The sequence below is a fragment of the Lissotriton vulgaris genome, chromosome 1_2 (genome assembly GCF_964263255.1).
Source record: "Lissotriton vulgaris chromosome 1_2, aLisVul1.2, whole genome shotgun sequence".
NCBI classification, from domain to species: Eukaryota; Metazoa; Chordata; class Amphibia; order Caudata; family Salamandridae; genus Lissotriton; species Lissotriton vulgaris.
This window is the reverse complement of record NC_141686.1, coordinates 308,986,996-309,010,094: the sequence shown is the minus strand read 5'-3', so window position 1 is coordinate 309,010,094 and position 23,099 is coordinate 308,986,996. Positions and strand designations below refer to the sequence as shown.

The following is a 23,099-nucleotide window of genomic DNA, read 5'->3' as shown; positions in this document are numbered from 1 at the left end:
CCCCAACTGGAGAAACAATAGCCCACCACCAAGAACTCTTCAAAACACTCAACGAATTCTCCAGCCCAACAGCTACTGTGAGCCCCATCCACCCCTGCCAGACCTCCATGACACCGTCTCAGACTACTTCCACAGCAAGATCACCAACATCCACAACAATTTCGACCTCCAACCAGCCCCTCTCAACCCGAATGACCTAAGCAAACCAGCAAAAACCAGCCAAACCACTACCACCTGGTCTCCTCTCATGGCCCTGACCACGTCAGCCATCGACTCCAGAACGCCCACTGACCCCTGCCCCCATCACCTGTACAGCCTTGCAACAAACCCTACCAGCATGCATCACACCAGCATCCTCTGCTACCTGTGCGATCTCCCTGCTCCACTACCCAGTCAAAGTACTTGAAAGCCATCAACCAGCAGCTCACCGAATTCCTGGAACATAACCACCTAATGACCGCCTCACAATCAGGATCCTGGGCAAACCACAGCACTGAGACCGTGCTGATTACTGGCACAGACTACATCAGAACACTCCTCAATCCTTCTTGACCTCTTCGCTGCCTTCGACACCGTGTCCCACAGCACCCTCATCAACCGACTCTACAACATAGGCATACAGTAGGATGCCCTGAAGTGGATCACCTCCTTCCTTATAGAATGCACAGAGGACATCATACTACCTCCCTTCACCTGCACACCCAAAGACCTCCTATGCATTATACTAAAAGGATCATCCCTCAGCCCCACTCTGTTCAACATCTACATGACACTCTCTTGCAGACATCTCTCATTTTACGGACTGCACATAATCTCCTACGCAGACAACATTCAATTGATCCTCTTGGTCAACTTAGACAAAACTGAGTTGCTTATCTTAGGAAAGACCACCTCCTCATGGGACCGCAGCTGGTGGCCTACAGAACTCAGACCCCCACCAACTCTACCAACCATGCACGCAACCTCTGCATCATCCTTCACAGCCAACTGACGATGAAACAACAAGTCAACACACCACAGAGTCTTCAGATGGATCCCTACCAACACCAGAAAGACCGTGACTCAGGCCCGCCTCACCAGCTATCTCGACTACGGCAACTCCCTCTATGCCGGCATCTCCACTCAGCTCCTCATAAGACAACAAACAATACAGAACGCCGCAGACAGACTCATCCTGGACCTTCCCAAATTAATAGATAATGGTTTGTACTGCGCGCACCTCGTTTTTGAAACAATAAATCCTAAATCTAATTTTAATCCTATGTTTAGTGTGGGCGTGCTGGAGGGGAAAGGAGGTACCTACCTCCTTGATATGAGAATCAGCCAAATATTTCGGATGTATGACGTTACAACGCATGCTTTTACCACGCATGCCTTTACAACGCGGTTTTTACAACGCATGCCTTTACAACGCATAGTGCTTTGGGGCGCTGGATAGTAAATAGTTTAATTTACTATTCCAACTCCAGTCCCCGTGGATAGTAGGGAAGGTGTTGGATAGTGAATTAAACCTATTCCCTATCCTAGAGCGCCCCCCAGCGCAATGCGTTGTAATGGTTTGCGTTGTAAAAGTTGCGTCATAAAGGCACTGCGTGGTAAAAGTTGCGTTGTAAAGGATGTTTCCCAAATATTTCAAGTGTCACCGATCACTTGACCCTGCCCGCACTGCGTGTTGCAAACAATGATTTGCCAAATGTATACCCACAAAATTCTAGAAACTTTCATCCATTTCATATAATTATCATACATCATACATTGCGTGAACAATGTCATACAAAGAAACATTACACAAAATAAGTTGTGTTTAAACCAATATTCATTTGGTCTGTACAATTACTTTTTAACAAAAATTACAATGATATTAACAAATGTGACTGAACATATGAAATTCATTTGTCGTTTATCCCAAAATGCATTTCGGGATGCAGCATCCCCGCTTCAGGGCAACTGTGGAATTAAAACATAAATCAAAACATAAACGTTTTTTTCTTTGTCGCACAACCGTAGTGGAACAAATCACATGTGACTGTCTCCCAAGAATCTGCTAAAAAGGAATTAAACACTGCTGCCTGGTTGTATAGCAGACCTTCGCCAAAATAAAACACCCAGTGCGTGAGTGAAAGAAAGAACTTACTTTAGCAGTACCACTTACCAACAATAAATTAAATGCAACCGTATAGCACTGTGAAAGCCCAGCCCAGCTCGTGATGCAATGTGTACTGAAACCTAAGAACGAATAATTGTTCAAAAAACTAATTACCAAAAATAACTGCTTCAATCACTGCCATCTGTTAGCCAAACGAGTTACCCTAAAACAATGGTGCCAGCTGAAATATCTGTGAACTGTAGGCCTGAGCGGTACATTCCAATCCGCTCGAGGAATTTCGGTAATTTCTCGTTCCGCAGAGACCGCAAAATCGCCCAAAATTCTGCGTTCCGTGACTTTGCGGAATTTTTTGCTTGTTCGCTTTCTCAAAATGCGTGTTTGAGATATTTCCCCCCGAGCACACAAACAGCGACTGCGAACAGGAAAAAAGCATCATGAACAAGCAATTCCGCGTGTTCATGAAATTTCAGCGTGTTCGCGGAGATTTTTTACCATTTTGCGGAGATTTTCAGAACGCGACGACGCAAATTCTGCCCACCCCAAAACTCCACTGGTCCTCCCCAAGGGTAATCACTGAAAAATATGGGTGCGCTATGAGCATCTAAAATAGAACAATCCTGGGTAATATGGCTGAAATAACTGCATCAAAAGTGATTTATTGATCCAATCTCGCAAATATCCTGACGACGAACCACTTCCATAAAGCGAGCGTGTTCTCACTCTAGAGCGTTAACTTCAGTAGTGTTCTTAACCCTTTTGATGCTCATGACGAGCTGAGCTCGTCATGACACCTGCAAAATGGCAATTTTCAGCACAGGGGGGGGAAAACGCCTAGCAGCCAAGGTGTTAATATGCTGAGAATAGCTTGATGCAAGCAGGAAAAAACAATTAACAATAACCTTATGAGGATGTTCATTATAAACCAGTAACAAAACTTAGTCTCAACTAGGCCTCATACATAAATATTTGGTTGATCCTCCCCAAATTAAACCACATTGACCCCACCTGAGAGACATCCACTGGCTCCCCATCCAAAAGAGATGCCAGTTCAAGATCCTCATGCACATGACCGACGACCTGCCAACCACAACCAGTGACTGAACTTCAACCAATGCTCTAGACACATCCGCTGCTCCTCACTTGCCCTTGCACCCCCCCCCCCCCCTTCAACCGTCGCAGCCGCAGGTGTGCCGCTCCTTCTCCTATGTCGCCGCCAAGACCTGGAATGACCTTTGTGTCCATCTCCGTACATCACCCTTGCTAGCAGACTTCAGAAAGAGACTCTAGAACTAGCTCTTCGACGCAGACACAGCGCCCAGATACCCCGAGTGGGTGACAGTGTTGCACAGTACAAATGCTGTTTGATGGATTACTTCTGGGTGCACTTTGTGTGCTAAACCGGATCCCCATTTGCCCTGAGCCTAACACCAGGTGCTTTGCTCCCACAACCTTGTGGCCTGCTCGTGAGCAACCACCAACCGGAGGCCCTCTATTCTCCATTGGATAACATTGGGCCTCAGCACTCTGCACCAGGCCATCCTAGTGCCGCTGAGAGTGCTTTCAGGGTGCCTCGTGACCCTGGGGGAACCCTGGTTCTAATCCCAGAATACCAACTCCCACAAACAAGTACTTCAGTGTGGAGTTGGGTTGTGTGAAAACTTAAAAACTGCATATGTGTAAAACTGAATTACTTACCTTTTGACTAGGAAATGTTTCCGTGTGATATCTAGGCGTACCACACTGATTAGCAAAAGTAACTTAAAAAGTAATCAAATAAGTAATGTGCACAGTAATCTGTGAAGTAACTAAAAAGTAATTACGAACTGTTGACTTACCTTTAATTCAACCAACTGCATTTAAACCTGCATTCATCTGAAAAGCATTGCATGGAATTTTGCAAAGTATTATTTCACTTACCTGCACCTGGCTTGGTTCTAGATGTAAAATAACACAATAATATTTTTGATACAAACAAATTGGTCTGAGTTCAGTCTTTGAGTATGTGACATCATTTCTTGACTGAGTGTGTTCAGCAAATGCTTAACACTACTCTCTGATAAAGCCTTACTGCTCTCCCACACTACCACAAATAGAGAGTAAGGTGCTCTCTACTTTGACCTCTGCCTACCTGTGGGGTTCCACTGCACTCTGTGCACACTATACCTCACTTTGGTATAGTACATGCAGAGACAGCTTCCTACAACCGGATGCTATGGTTAACCTCTACCTGTCATTGTTTGCAGGCTGTACAGCGGGCGTGGAGAGGTGTTAGTCAGGAACAAATGCTAATGTTAATCTTTACGTTTCTTTGTTTGCAGGCCCTACAGAGTGTGTGGAGGCTTGTTAGAGAGGAGTGAATGGTACGGTTCACCTCTCATTGTCTTTGTTCGCAGGCTGTACAGAGGGCGTGGAGGGGTGTTAGTAAGGAGCTGATGCTATGGGTAATCTCTCCTGGGCTTTGTTTGACGGCCATAGAGAATGGGCGTGAAGGAGTGTAAGTGAGGAGTGGGTGCTATCATTAACCTCTCAGTGTCTTTGTTTGACGGCCGTAGAGAGGGCTTGAAGGGGTGTTAGTAAGGAGTGGGTGCTAACATTAACCTCTCAGTGTCTTTGTTTGACGGCCGTAGAGAGGGCTTGAAGGGGTGTTGGTAAGGAGTGGGTGCTATCATTAACCTCTCAGTGTCTTTGTTTGACGGCCGTAGGGAGGGCTTGAAGGGGTGTTAGTAAGGAGTGGGTGCTAACATTAACCTCTCAGTGTCTTTGTTTGACGGCCGTAGAGAGGGCTTGAAGGGGTGTTAGTAAGGAGTGGATGCTATCATTAACCTCTCAGTGTCTTTGTTTACAGGCTGTACAGAGGGTGTGGAGGGGTGTTAGTAAGGAGTGGATGCTATAATTACCCTCTCATTGTCTTTGTTTACAGGCTGTACAGAGGGTGTGGAGGGGTGTTAGTAAGGAGTGGATGCTATCATTAACCTCTCAGTGTCTTTGTTTGCAGGCTGCACAAAGGGTGTGGAGGGGTGTTAGTAAGGAGTGGAAGCTATCATTACCCTCTCATTGTCTTTGTTTACAGGCTGTACGGAGGGTGTGGAGGGGTGTTAGTAAGGAGTAACCTCTCAGTGTCTTTGTTTACAGGATGGACAGAGGGTGTGGAGGGCTGTTAGTAAGGAGTGGATGCCATAGTTAACCTCTCAGTGTCTTTGTTTACAGGCTGTACAGAGGGTGTGGAGGGGTGTTAGTAAGGAGTGGATGCCATCGTTAACCTCTCAGTGTCTTTGTTTACAGGCCATACAGAATGCTTTGGAGGGGTGTTAGTAAGGAGTTGGTGCTATGGTTAACCTCTCAGTGTCTTTGTTTGACGGCCGTAGAGAGGGCTTGAAGGGGTGTTAGTAAGGAGTGGGTGCTATCATTAACCTCTCAGTGTCCTTGTTTACAGGCTGTACAGAGGGTGTGGAGGGGTGTTAGTAAGGAGTGGGTGCTGTCATTAACCTCTCAGTGTCTTTGTTTACAGGCTGTACAGAGGGTGTGGAGGGGTGTTAGTAAGGAGTGGATGCTATCATTAACCTCGCAGTGTCTTTGTTTGCAGGCTGCACAGAGGGTGTGGAGGGGTGTTAGTAAGGAGTGGAAGCTATCATTACCCTCGCATTGTCTTTGTTTACAGGCTGTACGGAGGGTGTGGAGGGGTGTTAGTAAGGAGTAACCTCTCAGTGTCTTTGTTTACAGGCTGTACAGAGGGTGTGGAGGGGTGTTAGTAAGGAGTGGATGCCATCGTTAACCTCTCAGTGTCTTTGTTTACAGGCCATACAGAATGCTTTGGAGGGGTGTTAGTAAGGAGTTGGTGCTATGGTTAACCTCTCAGTGTCTTTGTTTGACGGCCGTAGAGAGGGCTTGAAGGGGTGTTAGTAAGGAGTGGATGCTATCATTAACCTCTCAGTGTCTTTGTTTACAGGCTGTACAGAGGGTGTGGAGGGGTGTTAGTAAGGAGTGGATGCTATAATTACCCTCTCATTGTCTTTGTTTACAGGCTGTACAGAGGGTGTGGAGGGGTGTTAGTAAGGAGTGGATGCTATCATTAACCTCTCAGTGTCTTTGTTTGCAGGCTGCACAAAGGGTGTGGAGGGGTGTTAGTAAGGAGTGGAAGCTATCATTACCCTCTCATTGTCTTTGTTTACAGGCTGTACGGAGGGTGTGGAAGGGTGTTAGTAAGGAGTAACCTCTCAGTGTCTTTGTTTACAGGATGGACAGAGGGTGTGGAGGGCTGTTAGTAAGGAGTGGATGCCATCGTTAACCTCTCAGTGTCTTTGTTTACAGGCTGTACAGAGGGTGTGGAGGGGTGTTAGTAAGGAGTTGGTGCTATGGTTAACCTCTCAGTGTCTTTGTTTGACGGCCGTAGAGAGGGCTTGAAGGGGTGTTAGTAAGGAGTGGGTGCTATCATTAACCTCTCAGTGTCTTTGTTTACAGGCTGTACAGAGGGTGTGGAGGGGTGTTAGTAAGGAGTGGGTGCTATCATTAACCTCTCAGTGTCTTTGTTTACAGGCTGTACAGAGGGTGTGGAGGGGTGTTAGTAAGGAGGGGGTGCTATCATTAACCTCTCAGTGTCTTTGTTTACAGGCTGTACAGAGGATTTGGAGGGTGTTAGTAAGGAGTGGGTGCTATCATTAACCTCTCCGTGTCTTTGTTTACAGGCTGTACAGAGGGTGTGGAGGGGTGTTAGTAAGGAGTGGGTGCTATCGTTAACCTCTCAGTGTCTTTGTTTACAGGCTGTACAGAGGGTGTGGAGGGGTGTTAGTAAGGAGTGGGTGCTATCATTAACCTCTCAGTGTCTTTGTTTACAGGCTGTACAGAGGGTGTGGAGGGGTGTTAGTAAGGAGTGGGTGCTATCATTAACCTCTCAGTGTCTTTGTTTACAGGCTGTACAGAGGATTTGGAGGGTGTTAGTAAGGAGTGGGTGCTATCATTAACCTCTCCGTGTCTTTGTTTACAGGCTGTACAGAGGGTGTGGAGGGGTGTTAGTAAGGAGTGGGTGCTATCATTAACCTCTCAGTGTCTTTGCTTACAGGCTGTACAGAGGGTGTGGAGGGGTGTTAGTAAGGAGTGGGTGCTATCATTAACCTCTCAGTGTCTTTGTTTACAGGCTGTACAGAGGATTTGGAGGGTGTTAGTAAGGAGTGGGTGCTATCATTAACCTCTCCGTGTCTTTGTTTACAGGCTGTACAGAGGGTGTGGAGGGGTGTTAGTAAGGAGTGGGTGCTATCATTAACCTCTCAGTGTCTTTGTTTACAGGCTGTACAGAGGGTGTGGAGGGGTGTTAGTAAGGAGTGGGTGCTATCATTAACCTCTCAGTGTCTTTGTTTACAGGCTGTACAGATGGTGTGGAGGGGTGTTAGTAAGGAGTGGGTGCTATCATTAACCTCTCAGTGTCTTTGTTTACAGGCTGTACTGAGGGTGTGGAGGGGTGTTAGTAAGGAGTGGGTGCTATCATTAACCTCTCAGTGTCTTTGTTTACAGGCTCTACAGAGGGTGTGAAGGGGTGTTAGTAAGGAGCAGGCGCTATGGTTAACCTCTTTGTGTCTTTGTTTACAGGCTGTACAGATTATGATTGGCCTGGCTTGCATCTCCTTAGCAGTGATATACTGCTTTGTACTACAAGGCAACATGTTCTACACCAAGAGCGGGTTCTGGACTGGGGTCGTGGTGAGTAAACACTGAGGTCGGGGCCACAAAAGAGAATGGACAATATTCATGAAACAAGATTATAGAAGGGGAGGGTCTTGGAGCAAACGTCATTTCAGTCAAACACTAGAAGGGCCATGGCTATGGGCTCTAGCTGGCAGAATATTGGTTAAATAAGAAAACTGGGAATTTGAGGGTCTGTAGGGACAAATTAGGATGGTAGTGTAAATTAAATAGGGAAGGTGAGATCTGTTCAAAAATCTGAAAATGTAAATTTAACATTTGTGAAAACCTACATATATTTTTAGACCTAAAATTTTCGGGGGAGAGGGTGAGTAGTAAAGTCTTCGTCTGGTAGGCAAATTGCAAACCTCAGCTTCCACGTGACAGAGGGCCATATGTATCAAGCCAGATTGACTTCGCAAACGCCGAAATTCGCAGAATTTCGGCATTTGCTAATGTAAATTGGACTAATGGAATGTATCAAGAAAATCTGCGTGAAAAATAAGGAATCGCAAAATTTGCGATTCCTTATTTTGCGATTGCATTTAAGGAATCGCAAATTTTGCGATTCCTTAAACGTAATGTAAGAAGCCAAAAAAATTTGCAAATTGGCCTTAAGGAATCGCAAATTACCACCAACTTCTAGTTGGTGGTAAGTTGCAAATACCTCGAAAAATGCATATTTTTGCATTTTTCAAAGTGCCATGTGACGCACATACATGTCCTTAGGGCATGTATGTGCGCCACATGTGCACCCATGCATATTTCTGGGGTGCAACACGGTGTCCTTTGGACACCACTTCACCCTTGAAAATATTGTCAATTTGCGATTAACAAATTGCGAATCGCAAATTTCTCATTCATTCCTATGGGCCTCCTGGCCCTTAGAAATGAATGGGAAAGTATTCCTTAATTGCGAATTCACAATTTGCGAATTCGCAATTAAGGAATATCAAGAAATCGCTAACAAATTTCGATTTTCTTGATACATAGCAATTAGCGAGTCTGAAATAGCTATTTCTTAAAAATCGCTATTACAGAATCGCTAATTGCTACCTTCATACACATGGCCCAGAGTGATTAATACCCATTAACGTTAGCGACCAATCAGTGCTATAACTTTAAAGAAGAATAGGGCTTTTCTCTCTATGTAGGTAAAGGGGGGACTAAAACTGTGTCCCCCCTGTAAACTAGAGCTTGCCCACAGTCTCTGTGTACGAGAGATGATTTCAGATGCTATGGCATAGGTTTTTTTCCAGTAGGGCTTGCTTTGGGTTGTCTCAGATCTTCACAACTAGTCGGTCCCTGACTTTCTACGAGGGCTTTGCCCTTTAATTTGAGCATGTCCTAAGGAGAGCGATGCAGTGCTTCTAGGCCAAGTCTGTATACTGGTCCAGCCTTGGGTACCAGACTGGGCAGCTCGGTAGCCTAGGTTAATGAGATTGCAGCATCAAAAATGTTACTGGACCACAAATGCCAGAAACCGATCTCCCACACAGCTAGGTAGATCACTAGGAAGGGACATTTGTAGGTGAGGTGCTTCCATGTTGCACTGGCAAGACACCACACTTATACAGGTGCCCATCGTGAAGAGTCTAGGTATTAAATTGGATTGCAAGCCAACATTGACAACATTGACAAGCCAGGTGACTACAGTCATAAGGATTTGTGTGGGCCTTTTGAGGCAACTCCAGAAATTGGTACCACTCTTATAATTTCCATTTATGCGAACTGTAGTGATGGCTCTGATTGTGTCACGATTGGACTACAGCAACGCGCTATATATTGGGCTTCCAGACAAGCTGGTAGGGAAGCTTCAAGTTGTAATCAACGATGTGGCAAGACTAATCTTTAAGCTCCCAAGTCGATCACATGCCACACCTCTGCTGCAACAACTGCATTAGCTCCCAATCTATCAGAGGAATAGGTCCAAGGGCTTATGTATTGCACATAAAGCCCTGTATGGGATGGCTCCAGAATATATCAAGGTCCACCTAAGGACATGCGTGCCGGGACGCTGCCTCCGATCGTCTGAGGCAAGCCTGTTGTCCTGGCCGCGGTTTGACAAAGTCACCATGGGTGGACGAGCTTTCTTTGCATTGATTTCCCAGTTGTGGAAAAAGCTGCCGGAGAGTATGCGCTGAGAAGTCTCTCTCCCTCCATTTAGGAAAAAAACGAAAGACTCTTTTGTTCACACAGGCTTTTGGGACAAGATAAGCTCTGACGGAGTAGGTATTGGGACAGGTAACTGCTGGTGTTGTTCTTCAGTTTTCCCACAAGTGCTAAGAGACTGTTGGTGATTACTTTCCATATATAAATGGCATTTATCATAACATAACAAGTGCAACCGGGCAGATTTCCCTCTGGTAGCAAATTTTCTCTCGAATCCCTGGGCCTTCCATAGGAGTACTGGTTACTGGCTCGAAGATTGGGGTGGGAGGAGAGCAGTATTTATCCTAATCGGGTGGACACGGCAGGCAGTTGGGGACAACCCAAGTGCTGCATTGGTCAAACTTAGAAAAACCTGACAAATTCTCAAGGAGGGTGTCTTCTGGTGTTGTCCAATCTTTCTCAGGCTTTCAAGAAAGGAGTTACAGGTGAAACCATTTGAGACTAATATAAGCGATTTTTTTGATTAGAGATTAGACAGGGCCATGCTCTGGCCACCGTTGCCACTGTGACCAGCACCATCACAGGAAGATACACATCAGTGGCTTTTGTTAACAAACGGAAACCTCTTGTTAACAACACAAAGGAGTGGAAGACTGCACAGCCACCAGGTAGAACCAGTTTCGGAGGGTTCCGCTGTGATGGAGTATGTGCAGGCTGGAGGTTCAACCTTCTACAAAGCTAGTCTTCTAAAAGGAGGGCCACCATCTTTAAAGGTAGCATGCACCTGGCTTCCACATGGACCTCACCAGGTGCTGTCACCACTACATCACACACACAGCTTTCATGAAAATGGCATGCCGACACATGACCCCAGACATGGCTCTTACGTGGTTCTTTAGGCAGTAGGCATCAGCGTTACAAGGAAAGAGGCGCGTGTCCCTTCTGTACTAACCACCGTCAGTCACTGGATAGCATAGGCTGGGGGGCAGGAGCGACCCTCACTCACAATGTGGCACAAACCTTGCATTTGCGGCCCGCTTCCCTCAGGAAGCAAAAACAGCTCTGATAATGACCCATACCGGATACGGTTGAACGCCTTCTGTAGTCTCATCACATGACTGTCCAGGTCAGTGGGGGATAAGCACGAGGCTAGTCAGAGGGAACATCAGCCCCTTCGAGCTCCCAGCGATGAAGGGATCAGAATGACTCTTCTCTGCTAGGTGGTTCTAATCTACACAGACCACTTGACCACTAGGCTTCAATAAAGAAACAAGGGGGTCCACAGACACTCCTGCTACCCAGAAAGGCACAGCAGGTTTAGCATCGGACACTCGTACCACCAACACCTCCTAGCCGAACACCTGTCGGGTATTGACACAGACTTAGGGTGCAACCCCTAAGGGGGGTGTGGGATGCAGGGTTGCAGTATTTGTGATTGGCCCGGTTTGAACACGATTTGTACATATGGGAGTGAATATTGGTGGACTGAGTGACCGGTTTCCTAATCAACCCCCTGTTCCTATTAGCATTAATACAGTATCCTTTGTTCTCTGGAGCCTTCTAGGGAAGACCTACAGACTTTAGAACGTTTTTGGTGGATGAAATGCCTAAAATCTTTTTGGTTTTCAATTAAAAAATTCCTTTTAAAATAAGTCTCTATTTCTGCCAGCAACATCAGCTCATGCTTTCGACAAAGTCTGGAGGGAAACAAAGTTTATGACGCAAGACACACAACCCGGTACTTTACAACTCGGTCGTTACAATGACCGCGTTGTTACCACGCTAGTTATTACATCGCAAGTCGTTTCAACGACTTGCTCTAGGGGGCGTCCTACACCAGGGAATGTGTTGGATTTCAAATCCAACACCTTCCCTACTGTTGCACAAACTGGAGTAGGTATAGTAATTAATACTATTCATAAGTTCAGCACTCCCCCTAGAGCAAGTCATGTTGTAATGACATGTGTAGTAACAATGCGGTCATTGTAACAATCACGTTGTAAACGTGTCCGTTGTCAAAGCACACGTTGTAACGTGCTATATTCAGTCTGGAAGATTGGCAATGGTACCAGTCTGGTACAGAACATGTAGAGCTTTACTGGTTCTTAAAATACTTGCTATTTATTAAGGAATGCATGTAAATAGTCTCATTTATACAATATAATAGACATATGACATAACTGCATTTCCTTACATCTGCAATTCCTATCTTCTCCACTATTATCTCTTTGATTATGCCTGAGACATTATCTTTTCCATCCCCAGTTCATCCTGACTGGAGCAGTCTCCATCATTGCAGAAAAGCGTGCCAGCCTCATCTGGGTAAGTGTTTCAGCACTTCCACCAACCACTTGCACTTATGAACTACTTTAAGTGAGTGGTCTTATGAGGGATACACCGCATTGAGACATGGAGAAGTGATGCTGGCATGGCATGGAGACGTGGTGCTGACATGGCATGAAGACGTGGTGCTGGCATGGTATGGAGATGTGATGCTGGCATGGCATGGAGACGTGGTGCTGATATGCATGAAGACGTGGTGCTGGCATGGTATGAAGACTTGCTGCTGGCATGGCATGGATATGGTGCTGGCATGGCATGGATGCATGGTGCTGGCATAGCATGGAGATGTGGTGCTGGCATGGTATGGAGATGTGATGCTGGCATGGCAAGGAGACATGGTGCAGGCATGGCATGGAGAGATGGTGCTGGCATGGCACTAAGGCATGGTGCTGGAATGGCATGGAGACGTGGTGCTGGCATGGCATGGAGACATGGTGCAGGCATGGCATGGAGAGATGGTGCTGGCAGGGCACTAAGGCATGGTGCTGGAATGGCATGGCGACGTGGTGCTGGCATGGCATGGAGATGTGGTGCTGGCATGGCATGGAGACATGGTGCAGGCATGGCATGGAGACATGGTGCTGGCATGGCACTAAGGCATGGTGTTGGAATGGCATGGAGACGTGGTGCTGGCATGACATGGAGATGTGGTGCTGGCATGGCATGGAGGCATGGTGCAGGCATGGCATGGAGAGATGGTGCTGATATGGCATGAAGACGTGGTGCTGGCATGGCATGGAGACATGGTGCTGGCATGGCACTAAGGCATGGTGCTGGCGTGGCATGGAGACATGGTGCAGGCATGGCATGGAGACATGGTGCTGACATGGCATGAAGACGTGGTGCTGGCATGGTATGGAGATGTGATGCTGGCATGGCATGGAGACGTTTTGCTGATATGCATGAAGACGTGGTGCTGGCATGGAGACATGGTGCTGGCATGGCACTAAGGCATGGTGCTGGCATGGCATGGAGATGTGGTGCAGGCATGGCATGGACACATGGTGCCGACATGGCATGAAGACGTGGTGCTGGCATGGTATGGAGATGTGATGCTGGCATGGCATCATGGTGCAGGCATGGCATGGAGACATGGTGCTGACATGGCATGAAGACGTGGTGCTGGCATGGTATGTGCAAGGCCTGGGGGTCTCTAGTTGGCTGAGGTATGTATCTTAGGCCAAATAGGGACCCTAGCTTCTAATTCAGGAAAAGGAAGGACACCTTCTCAGATAGCCCCTGCTCACCCCCTCGGTAGCTTGGCACGAGCAGCCAGGCTTATCTCCAAGGCAAATGTGTAAAGTATTTGCAACCACGCTTTCAGTAACCCAATGATAACACCACAAAAGGACTCCACACGAGTTTCATAAACAAACAATTATGGGCCCGATGTAGGTAAAATTGATTTACCGATTTTAAATTACTGAATTTTACCGATTCGGTAATTTAAAATCGGTAAATCAATGGGTCCGATATGTAGGTATTTCAGATGTGCTGGAATACCGAATCGGATGAATTCGGTATTTACCGATTCGGTAAATACCGAATCGGTAATGCCCATTCATTCCTATGGGCTTTGAAGCCCATAGGAATGAATGGGCATTACCGATTCGGTATTTACCGAATCGGTAAATACCGAATTTCTCAAGGGTGCAGGGGGTGTCACTTTGACACCCTCTGGCACCCCCAAAACAGGCACAGGTGCCATGTGGCAGGCATACCTGCCCTAAGGGCAGGTCTGCCTGTCACATGACATAGGTGTGCATGCACACATGTGCATGCACACCGGAATCGGTATTTTACCATGAAGTTGGATTTCATGGTAAAATACCGATTCGTTAAGGCTCCTGGGACTCTGAAGAGTCCCACCTACATATGGGTGGCTCCGATTCGAAAGTTACCGAATCGGTAACTTTACAGAATCGGTAAAGTTACCGATTCTGTATTTTATAGAATCGGTAACTTTAACGATTCGGTAAAGTTACCGATTTGGTAATATAGTGCACCTACATGTCAAATCATGTATACCGATCGGTAACGGCCGAAAATACCGATTTTCGGCCGTTACCGACCGACCTACATCGTGCCCTTTATGGTTATATAAAAAGATATACAATGAGACTACACAACAAAAATCGAACATGTGCATATTTGTAATATTACCCCTGGCTGGTTATTAGGCCAGCAGGCCCTCGTAAGTTCTTGAAGTATTAATTAGCAATTCACAATAAGTCCTAATCCAATGCTAAGCAGTTCAAAATGCAAGAATCAGGCACTTCGTAATGTAAAAATAATGCAGTTCCTTATGCAACAATCAGGCAGCTCATAATGCCAAAACAATGCAATTCGTAATGCAACAATCCGGCCGTTCTTAATGCCAAAATAATGTACTCCGGCACCAATCGTGCTGCTCGGGACAGTCTCTATGCCACTCTTACTGACTTGCGATTGGCTACTGCTAAAATTAGCCCCCAACACGGTTTGGGATGGAAAACAAGGTGTAGCTCCACACTCCAGCCCTGGTACTCCTCGGCATGTACGGGCCGCAATACGGACTTCAGCGGAGGCTCGCACAGCAAAGTGAGGAAAGGCCGAGAGCATCTCACTCGTAGCCTGCATCCTGCCCCAGGCACGACTCATATGCATGCTTGCTGAGCGTTACCTGGGGAGTACGATCTCACTCTCCTCTCCTCTTCCTCGTGGCTTGGGCCTCCAATGCGACTACATTGATCTTGGTAGTGTAACACCCCACCCCGACAATGGGGATGGTTAAATCAGCAAACTGCAGGCCAGCCCCAGAACACACAGCAAGGGTCAGTCCTTTCCTTCTCTTCAATTGTTTCTTCCTTGGCAGAGGTTCCACTTGACCACGAAGTAGTTTCAATCCTTTTCAGTCTTGAACAATCCAATGTTCAAGTCTTTGTATTCAGGGGGGGGCACTGACCTCTGCCCAAACCAGTTCTGGGTGTCTCCCTGCCAGTGGTACCTTCTGGATCCTCAATCACTCAGCAGGAGATGGAGCCATTGCTTTGAGGCGGCAGCCCAGGCCTCTTCACCTCCAGGAGCTACTCCTCCCCCCTACACTCAAGATGCAGGTCAGCCTGTTGCTGTCTCACTTCATCCCTGGCTCAAGACATTACCCAGATCCTATCACATTCAAATCCAGACAGTCAATCCACAGCCAGGCAAAAACACACAGAATTGTTAGAACACAAAAAAACAGCCACTTCTAAAAGTGGAATTTCTAAACACACAATGCAAAAACCACCTTCACAAAAAGATGTGTTATTAAATTGTGAGCTCAGGCACACTAAACTACACCTCTCCATCTTAAGCCTATGGGAAGATAGGCTGGTGACATATTACACAGCCTCCCCCATTCTGTCCTATGGGCAAGATGGCCTTTCAACAGTGAAAAACGAAATGGAGCGTATTTCACTGTCAGGACATGGTACACACCTCAGTACATGTGCTACCTTTCACATACACTGCACCCTGTCCAGGGGGGTACCTTGAGCCTACCATAGGGGTGTCTAATTTCATAAAAAGGGAATGGTAATGCCTGGCAAGTGGGTGCACTTGTCCTGACAACAAGGCAGTTTAACAAACTGTGCGCAGGCACTGCAGTGGCAGGCCTGAGTTCCCTCTTTAAGGCTACTGGTATGGGTGGCACAATTAGTTCTGCAGGCTCACTAGTAGCATTTGTGTTACCAGCCCTGGCACACATAGTGCACTTTACTAGTAAAACAAATATACCAATTATGGACAACCATTTACCATAACACTTTATACAGGGAGCACTTGCACTTTGACACTGGTCAGCAGTGGCAAAGTGCCCAAGGCATCTAAGTCACCAAAATGAAATCCATCCCAGTATCAAAAATAGAGGTGGTAGAGGCAAAAAGTCAGGGGTAATCACGCCAAGAAATACCAGGACTAACAGTATGCATATGTGGTGCTGGCATGGCATGAAGACATGGTGCTGACATGGAGACATGGTGCTGGTTTTGACATGGTATGGAGACATGGTGCCAACATGGCACTGACCCATGATGCTGACATGGCATGAAGATGGTAACTCCTGCGTATACAGAACCCAGACCCTCGTGTGCAGCTAGTATTAAGCCTAATTTGCAATCCATGTTTGGTATTTAGTCTATCCCCCATTCCTGGAATCTGAGCACTTGGAATGTTATTAGTATCTAACTTGTAGGAGTACTTGAATGGAAATGTCTTTAGTACCGCTGAGTTGTTGCGTGTAGCAATATCTGCTTCCATTATGTCTCTGTCTATTCTCATCTTAGAAGGAGTGATTGCAGCTATGGCAGCAGTTCGTACTGCCCCTTTTGCTGCTTCACCAGCCAATGAATTCCCTTCAACATGAACGCTATCAGCTGAGCTTTTGATAGTTCACTTTTCAACTCTGCTATCTGTTCCCATAGAAATGTATGCTTGATTGTTCAATCTTTTGAGTCTTTAAACCCATTCTGACCCCAGTAGTGGAGATATTAATTATACGACTCGATACAGTCAATTGAATTTCACACTACCAGTGTTGGGAATTCTCAATTCGTATTTATTAGTGCCAGTAATAGTGATTTTAATTCTGCCAGGTGTCATGCAGTCTCCTAGAGGCTGTGTCTTCGTACTGTTAGGATGGAACTTGCCTTCCTGCGTACGGCCCTTCACAATCGCACACACAGCACTAAATTGTTGTTTACTTCATCAATGTAAATAATATATTCATACTGATCTAGAGTCATTATTTAATTTGGGAGAGGATATTCTTGTTTGCATTGCAGGAATGCTTGGGTTTTAAGTGTAGTCTCAAATTTGTAGTCTACATCTGTTGCAGTAAGAGAATTAGCCCATTCTATCCATCTTGGATGTAAAGCTTTAGCATTGGAACGCTTGCCTTTGTAACAGCCTCTAAGGCGAGTACTAGAGTTACAACACTTATCAGTTTCCCCTGGGCCAGAGCTCTTTCTCTCACTACAGCAGTCTGTACTGTTGTCCAAAAAATTACTGTTGAAGCAAAACGCATTTCTGCGTTTGTATACTAGTGTGATTTATGTGCTATTGGTACAGTTTGACCTTCATTGAAGGTTAGGTACGTGTTCCCCGATCGACCCGCTATAACACGGATTGCCAAATTTGTTGTGTTTACACGTGTTTAGGTGTTTGGAAGCTATCATATCAACTTATAGGGAACAAAGGATACCTGTGTGTTCCTGTGTCCAATGTCTCACTGAAAAATCAGGTCTGATTAAGTCGTAGAAAGGTTTTACTTTTTCTACGTAATCCAAAATGTAAATTTTGCCAACAATTTGGAATCCCAATATGGATTGGACATTTTATAAAGATTTAGGAGGTTGGACAAGTGCACAATTTTCCAAAAAGTTAGCTTTAAGGCTTTTCCCTTCATTTGAAATCTCATATCCCAAAAATAGGACTTTGAAATGTGCTATTTTTGATTTTTTAAAGTTACATTTGTAGCCCTCAGAGACGAACCCCAAAATTATGTTGCTCACCCCGGTCAAATGATCCATTAAATCATCATCCGACAGATAAATATAATCCAAATAGGACAATGCCTCTTCATCCACATTCTGAAGTAACTCGGTCACCTGAGCTGAGAACAACCCAGGGCTATTTTTATTAAGCCTGAGTGGTACATTCCGTTCCGCTCGCGGAATTTGGGTCATTTCGCGTTCCGCGGAGAACGCAAAATTGCCCAAAATTCTGCGTTCCGCGACTTCACCGAATATTTTGCTTGTTTGCATTCTCAAAATGCGTGTTCAAGAGATATTTCCCCCCGAGCACACAAACAGCGATTGTGAACAGGAAAAAAGCACCTCGAACAAGCAATTGCGTGTGTTCGTGGAATTTCTGCGTGTTCGCAGAGATTTTTTACCATTTCGCGGAGATTTGCGTAACGCGATTACGCTAATTCCCCCCGCCTCAAATTCTTATACCCTTGGGTGAGTCTCAAAAATTGTCGCTGAGAATGCTGTCAAATACCTGCTTTCAGGTGCTATATTTTGGCAGAAAATCCATTTGAGGTATCTAGTTTTGTTTTGTATTTTTTCCACACAATGTTATTCATAAATGCGGCACTGTGTGCATTCTGTACTGCAAATGTTTTAGTGCATGTGTACAGATATCGGTTGTCTAAATCTAGATGGTATGAATGATCAGGTGTCATTACAGGACATAAAGGATTATTAATTGAAGAGATGCAAGTTTCTATTACACCCTGGTATACAAATTGATCTAAGATGTCTCTGGCCTGTTTTTTTGCTTCTTGTTTAATATTGTATTGTCTCTGTGAAGTCGGAGTAGTTTTTACTGGGACTACAAGGTGAGGTGTCTCAACATCCCACCTAACATGGCTGCGATATAATGCTTGAGCAAGTGCTACTGCCCACTCCTGCAAGTATGAATGTTTTAAGTATACTGGAACGAGGTCGAAAAAGCCGGTAAAATTACATTGAGCGGAACTTCAGTGTCCTCTTACGGACAGTATTCATCTGGTATTTCATCTTCAGTGTAAGATTGAAATGTATTTGTGCATGCATGTGCTGGTGGAAATTTAACCTATGAATAGAATACCTCTGTTCTGTATGACTTATGTGCCTTAATCACAAAAGTTATTGTCCCACCCCTAGCTGTGACTCCATATTCTTCTATTTGTAAAGTAAGGCAGTTCTGACATTTTCTGTAATGTTTATTTCACCTTCCTGTTCTTCCTCCCTTGCTGAAGCCGCACGTAGTGCTGGCGCAGCAGCGTCTTTGTCAGCCATTATTGGAAAAAAGAAGAAGTTTCAAGGAAACTGAAATAAGATTTTATGCACAACAGGAAACTATTTGCTCTTCAAGCTTTATAAACCTACAGCCTAGACTTAAGATATGCCTACTCAGCTGTGGCGGATTGTCCTCTTCCCACTCCAGACGTCTCTGGGTAAATGTGATTAGGGGTCTCTGAGAACAGCATGACTAACCTACTCAGATTTGACCATTAATATGTACCAAACCAAAGTTGGTGGCGCCATGTCGTGTAGTTCCTATAAACATACATAGGATCTGTGTGTTTAGTCAAGTCAAGTCAAGTCAGAAATTTATATAGCGCGCTACATACCCAGAGGGTCTCAAGGCGCTTGAGGAGGGGAGGGGAGTTACTTGTCGAATATCCAGGTTTTAAGTTGCTTTCTGAATGCTAGGTGGTTCTGTGTGAGACGTAGGTGGGTGGGGAGTGAGTTCCAGGTTTTAGCTGCGAGGTAGGAGAAGGATCGACCTCCCATGGTGGTTTTATTGATGCGAGGAATGGTAGCAAGGGCTTGGTTGGAAGATCGTAGCTGGCGAGGGGGGGTGTAAAAGGAAAGTCGTGTGTTGAGGCATTCGGGTCCAAGTTCGTAGAGTGCTTTGTGGGCGTGGGTTAGGAGTCGGAAGGTAATCCTCTTATTGACGGGGAGCCAGTGGAGGTTTTTCAGGTGGTTAGAGATATGGTCTTTGCGTGGGATGTCTAGTATGAGTCTGGCTGATGCGTTCTGGATGCGTTGGAGTTTTTTCTGGAGTTTTGCGGTGATACCGGCGTATAGGGTGTTTCCGTAGTCCAGGCGACTTGTAACCAGTGCATGGGTGACTGTCTTTCTGGTTTCGGTGGGGATCCAGCGAAATGTTTTTTTGAGCATGCGGAGGATGTTGAAGCATGAAGATGAGACTGCGTTGACTTGTCTGTTCATCGAGAGAGAGGAGTCCAGGATGACGCCCAGGTTTCGTGCGTGGTCCGTCGGGATGGGTGCTTTTCCAAGGGCCTCTGGCCACCAAGAGTCGTCCCAAGCGGAGGGGGAGGTGCCTAAGATAAGGACTTCTGTTTTGTCTGAGTTCAGTTTCAGACGGCTGTGCTTCATCCACTCTGCTACTTCTTTCATGCCTTCATGTAGGTTGGTTTTGGCGGTGTTGGGGTCTTTGGTGAGTGATAGGATCAGTTGGGTGTCGTCTGCATAGGAGATGATGTTGAGGTTGTGTTGGCGAGCGATGGTCGCGAGGGGGCTCATGTATACGTTGAAGAGGGTGGGGCTGAGTGAGGAACCTTGGGGTACGCCGCAGATGACTTCAGTGGCCTCGGACTTGAAAGGTGGGAGGCGGACTCTCTGGGTTCTTCCGGTGAGGAATGAGGTGATCCACTCCAGTGCTTTTCCTTGGATCCTGATGTTGTTGAGGCGCTGTAGGAGAGTGCTATGGCAGACTGTGTCGAAGGCTGCGGAGAGGTCGAGGAGGATGAGGGCGACATACATACACTGCAGGATTGGTGCCCAGACTGATTCCGGACACTTTCACCGGGTATGTTAGCCAGTATACCAGCTAGCTCACAAGGAGAGAATAGTTCTTGGCAACTATTAAACATGACAACCCTGTCCCAGCAGGGATCGCGGAAACATTATAGTTCTTTTTGCTCAGTCACTCGTGCTCACTTCGTCTCAGAGAAATACACAGAATAAACAGTGGGAACGTTTTCAATAAGCATTTATTGAGCCAGCATCATTCTAATGTAAATCGGTGTGGTGAAACAAACATTGAGGTTCCGTGACAATTGTAAGTGGTGTTTTCGACTCGCACGAATATGGTCGAGTCTGGTATCTATGAACCGCAAATGACGAGTTTAGTAAGTGTGCGCAGTTTCGCTGTGCTAACTTAAACCGTTCGTTTGTTATGTGGGCTTTTCATCTGTACCCACGGGTTCCATCTTAGATACGGCATCCATTTTGTCTCTTGCCCTCAAGTAGCCAGCGAACGGACGCTGTCCGCTTCGCGACCCTGGGACTCCCAAGATATTTGCGGAAGACACATGTTCTTTGTAAGTGTCTTTATGACGAGGGGGTTGCTGCTGTAAGGCAGATGGCGCCGCTCGAGGCTCATCTTGCCGCACGGACTTATTGTCTCAGCCGTGCATCTCATTAGGCACGTCCCTTTGATGCCTGTATCTCGTGTTTCTCGATACCTCCCCTTTTACACCCTTTCCGATCTCCCCACTGTCTCCGTCTTCCTCTGCACCTGTCTTCGTTCCTATTTCGATCTACTTTACTGCTGATTGGAATTTGCTAATGGTGGGAAGATGGGTTTTTACAGTTGGGAACCGCCAAATGTTTCCGCACTTATGTTCCGGACCTTGTGTGTTTCAAAGTGACCAAAGCGACCCCTCTGGGAGCTAAATGTGGGAACCGGGTTGTAAACTTTTGTGTTCAATGTTATCCTATGGGTAAAAACTGTATAAAAGGAGCGATCCACAGAACCAATTTGAAGCAGTCTCCCCGAACTACACTCGATGTACTTCCTGTGACTTCTGTGTTCCCTGCAGCAAATAAACCTTGAATCTTTGACGCCGAAGGAAGTGTCCCGTGTCTCTGTGACTTGTACGCCGGAGCAGGTTACCCACGAAGGTTTCAGGTGTTGTGCCCTGGCACCGCTGGGTCCAAAAGAACCCAGTCCTTCAGTTGGCGCCCAACACGTGGGGCTGCATCAGTGGTACCGGTCCAAGCCCGACGATCGTGAGGAACTTCGTGTGAAATCTCCGAGGGAAGGTGCACCCCGCTTCATCGATCCTGTTGTCGAAATAAGTGGCCCGAAGACTTTTCCCGCGAAGATTCCCGCCTCCTGACGGCTGCGACGGACTGCTGCCCTGACTGTAGACCTGTTTTGGCGCCTGGCGTAGACCTTGGTATAGCGAGACGATTGACGGGCCTTCCTGGTGACGCCATCGATCTTTGAGTTAAGTATTTGTGGGTCGCTCCCAGAGTTCTTGGTTGTTGACACTTTAGCGAGTGTCTTTGTTGTACACGCTGTGTGAGTGTTTTTTTCGGTGACACTTTGCTAGCGTACTTTGTTGTTGTATTGTTTGACGACTGCAGCCGCCAAAAACCGAGGGTTTTGTTCTTGCTGGGACTTGGTAAATCCCGTAACCCTTGAAGTTTGTGAAACTCGGCTAGTGTGCAAGATGCCTGGTCGCAGTACTTTGTTCAGTTGTTTTAGACCTTGTGGTGCGGATTCCCTGCTGGAGGACTCGTGTCCGATACCTCCGGTTGGAACTCCTACTTATGACTTATATAGCAAACATGGGCTAGGCCCGATTGCTTTTAACGATTATTGGATAAAATATACAAAGAAAGACGGCGATCTTCGTTGGCCACCTCACGGTAGCTTCGAAGCGTCGATCTTAGATAATTTGGAAATAAAGTTGTTCGAACGTAAATCTAGGCCGGCCATGTTTGATGCCTTTCGGTTGTGGCGAAAAGAAGCCCGACAGAAAGAAATCAGACAGAATAAACGTAGTCAGCGAGATAATGTTGCTACCATAGTGAAGAAAGCTGAGCAGTTTCAGCGTGATAAGGAGGATAAGGATAAGGAAGTGTTTGAGAGGCTACAGCGTATGTCCATAGATAAATGCTATCCTGCTTTGCCTACGGAGTCGGATAAGAAGGAAGAGGCAGTTGAGGATCCTTTAATGTCCTATCTTATGAAGTCGCCACCTCCGTACGTACAGGGTACCGCAGCTCCTGTGGTCCCTGCCGTACCTGTTCTTCCACCTATTGTTCCTCCACCAGTTCCTCAACCTGCACCCGCTCTTCCAACTATTCCTGCTCCTTTGTCTATTTCTATTCCTACTGCTCCTCCGCTTCCACATACTCCTGCTCCCGCTACTGCTCCTGTGTTGTTAACCCCTGTTGTTGCTACTGTTTCTACTCCTTCTCTTGTTAGTCCTGTGTCTTACTCTTCTCCCTCTACTCGTAATCGTAACTCTCCCCTTGCAACAAACTTCTTTCGGTCGCTCGGACCTGTTTTTGGGTCTGCTGGTTCTGATGGACCT

At 46.3% G+C, this 23,099-nt stretch overlaps 1 protein-coding gene across 1 annotated transcript in view; it reads left to right on the top strand.

Moving 5' to 3' along the window:
- Positions 1-23,099, top strand: part of LOC147736578 (transmembrane protein 176B-like) — a 75,771-nt gene that overhangs the window by 17,746 nt on the left and 34,926 nt on the right. Inside the window, exons 3-4 of the mRNA XM_086953775.1 lie at positions 7,688-7,798; positions 12,158-12,214. Coding sequence (XP_086809901.1) covers positions 7,688-7,798; positions 12,158-12,214 — 168 coding nt within the window. The remainder of the gene's footprint in view (positions 1-7,687; positions 7,799-12,157; positions 12,215-23,099) is intronic.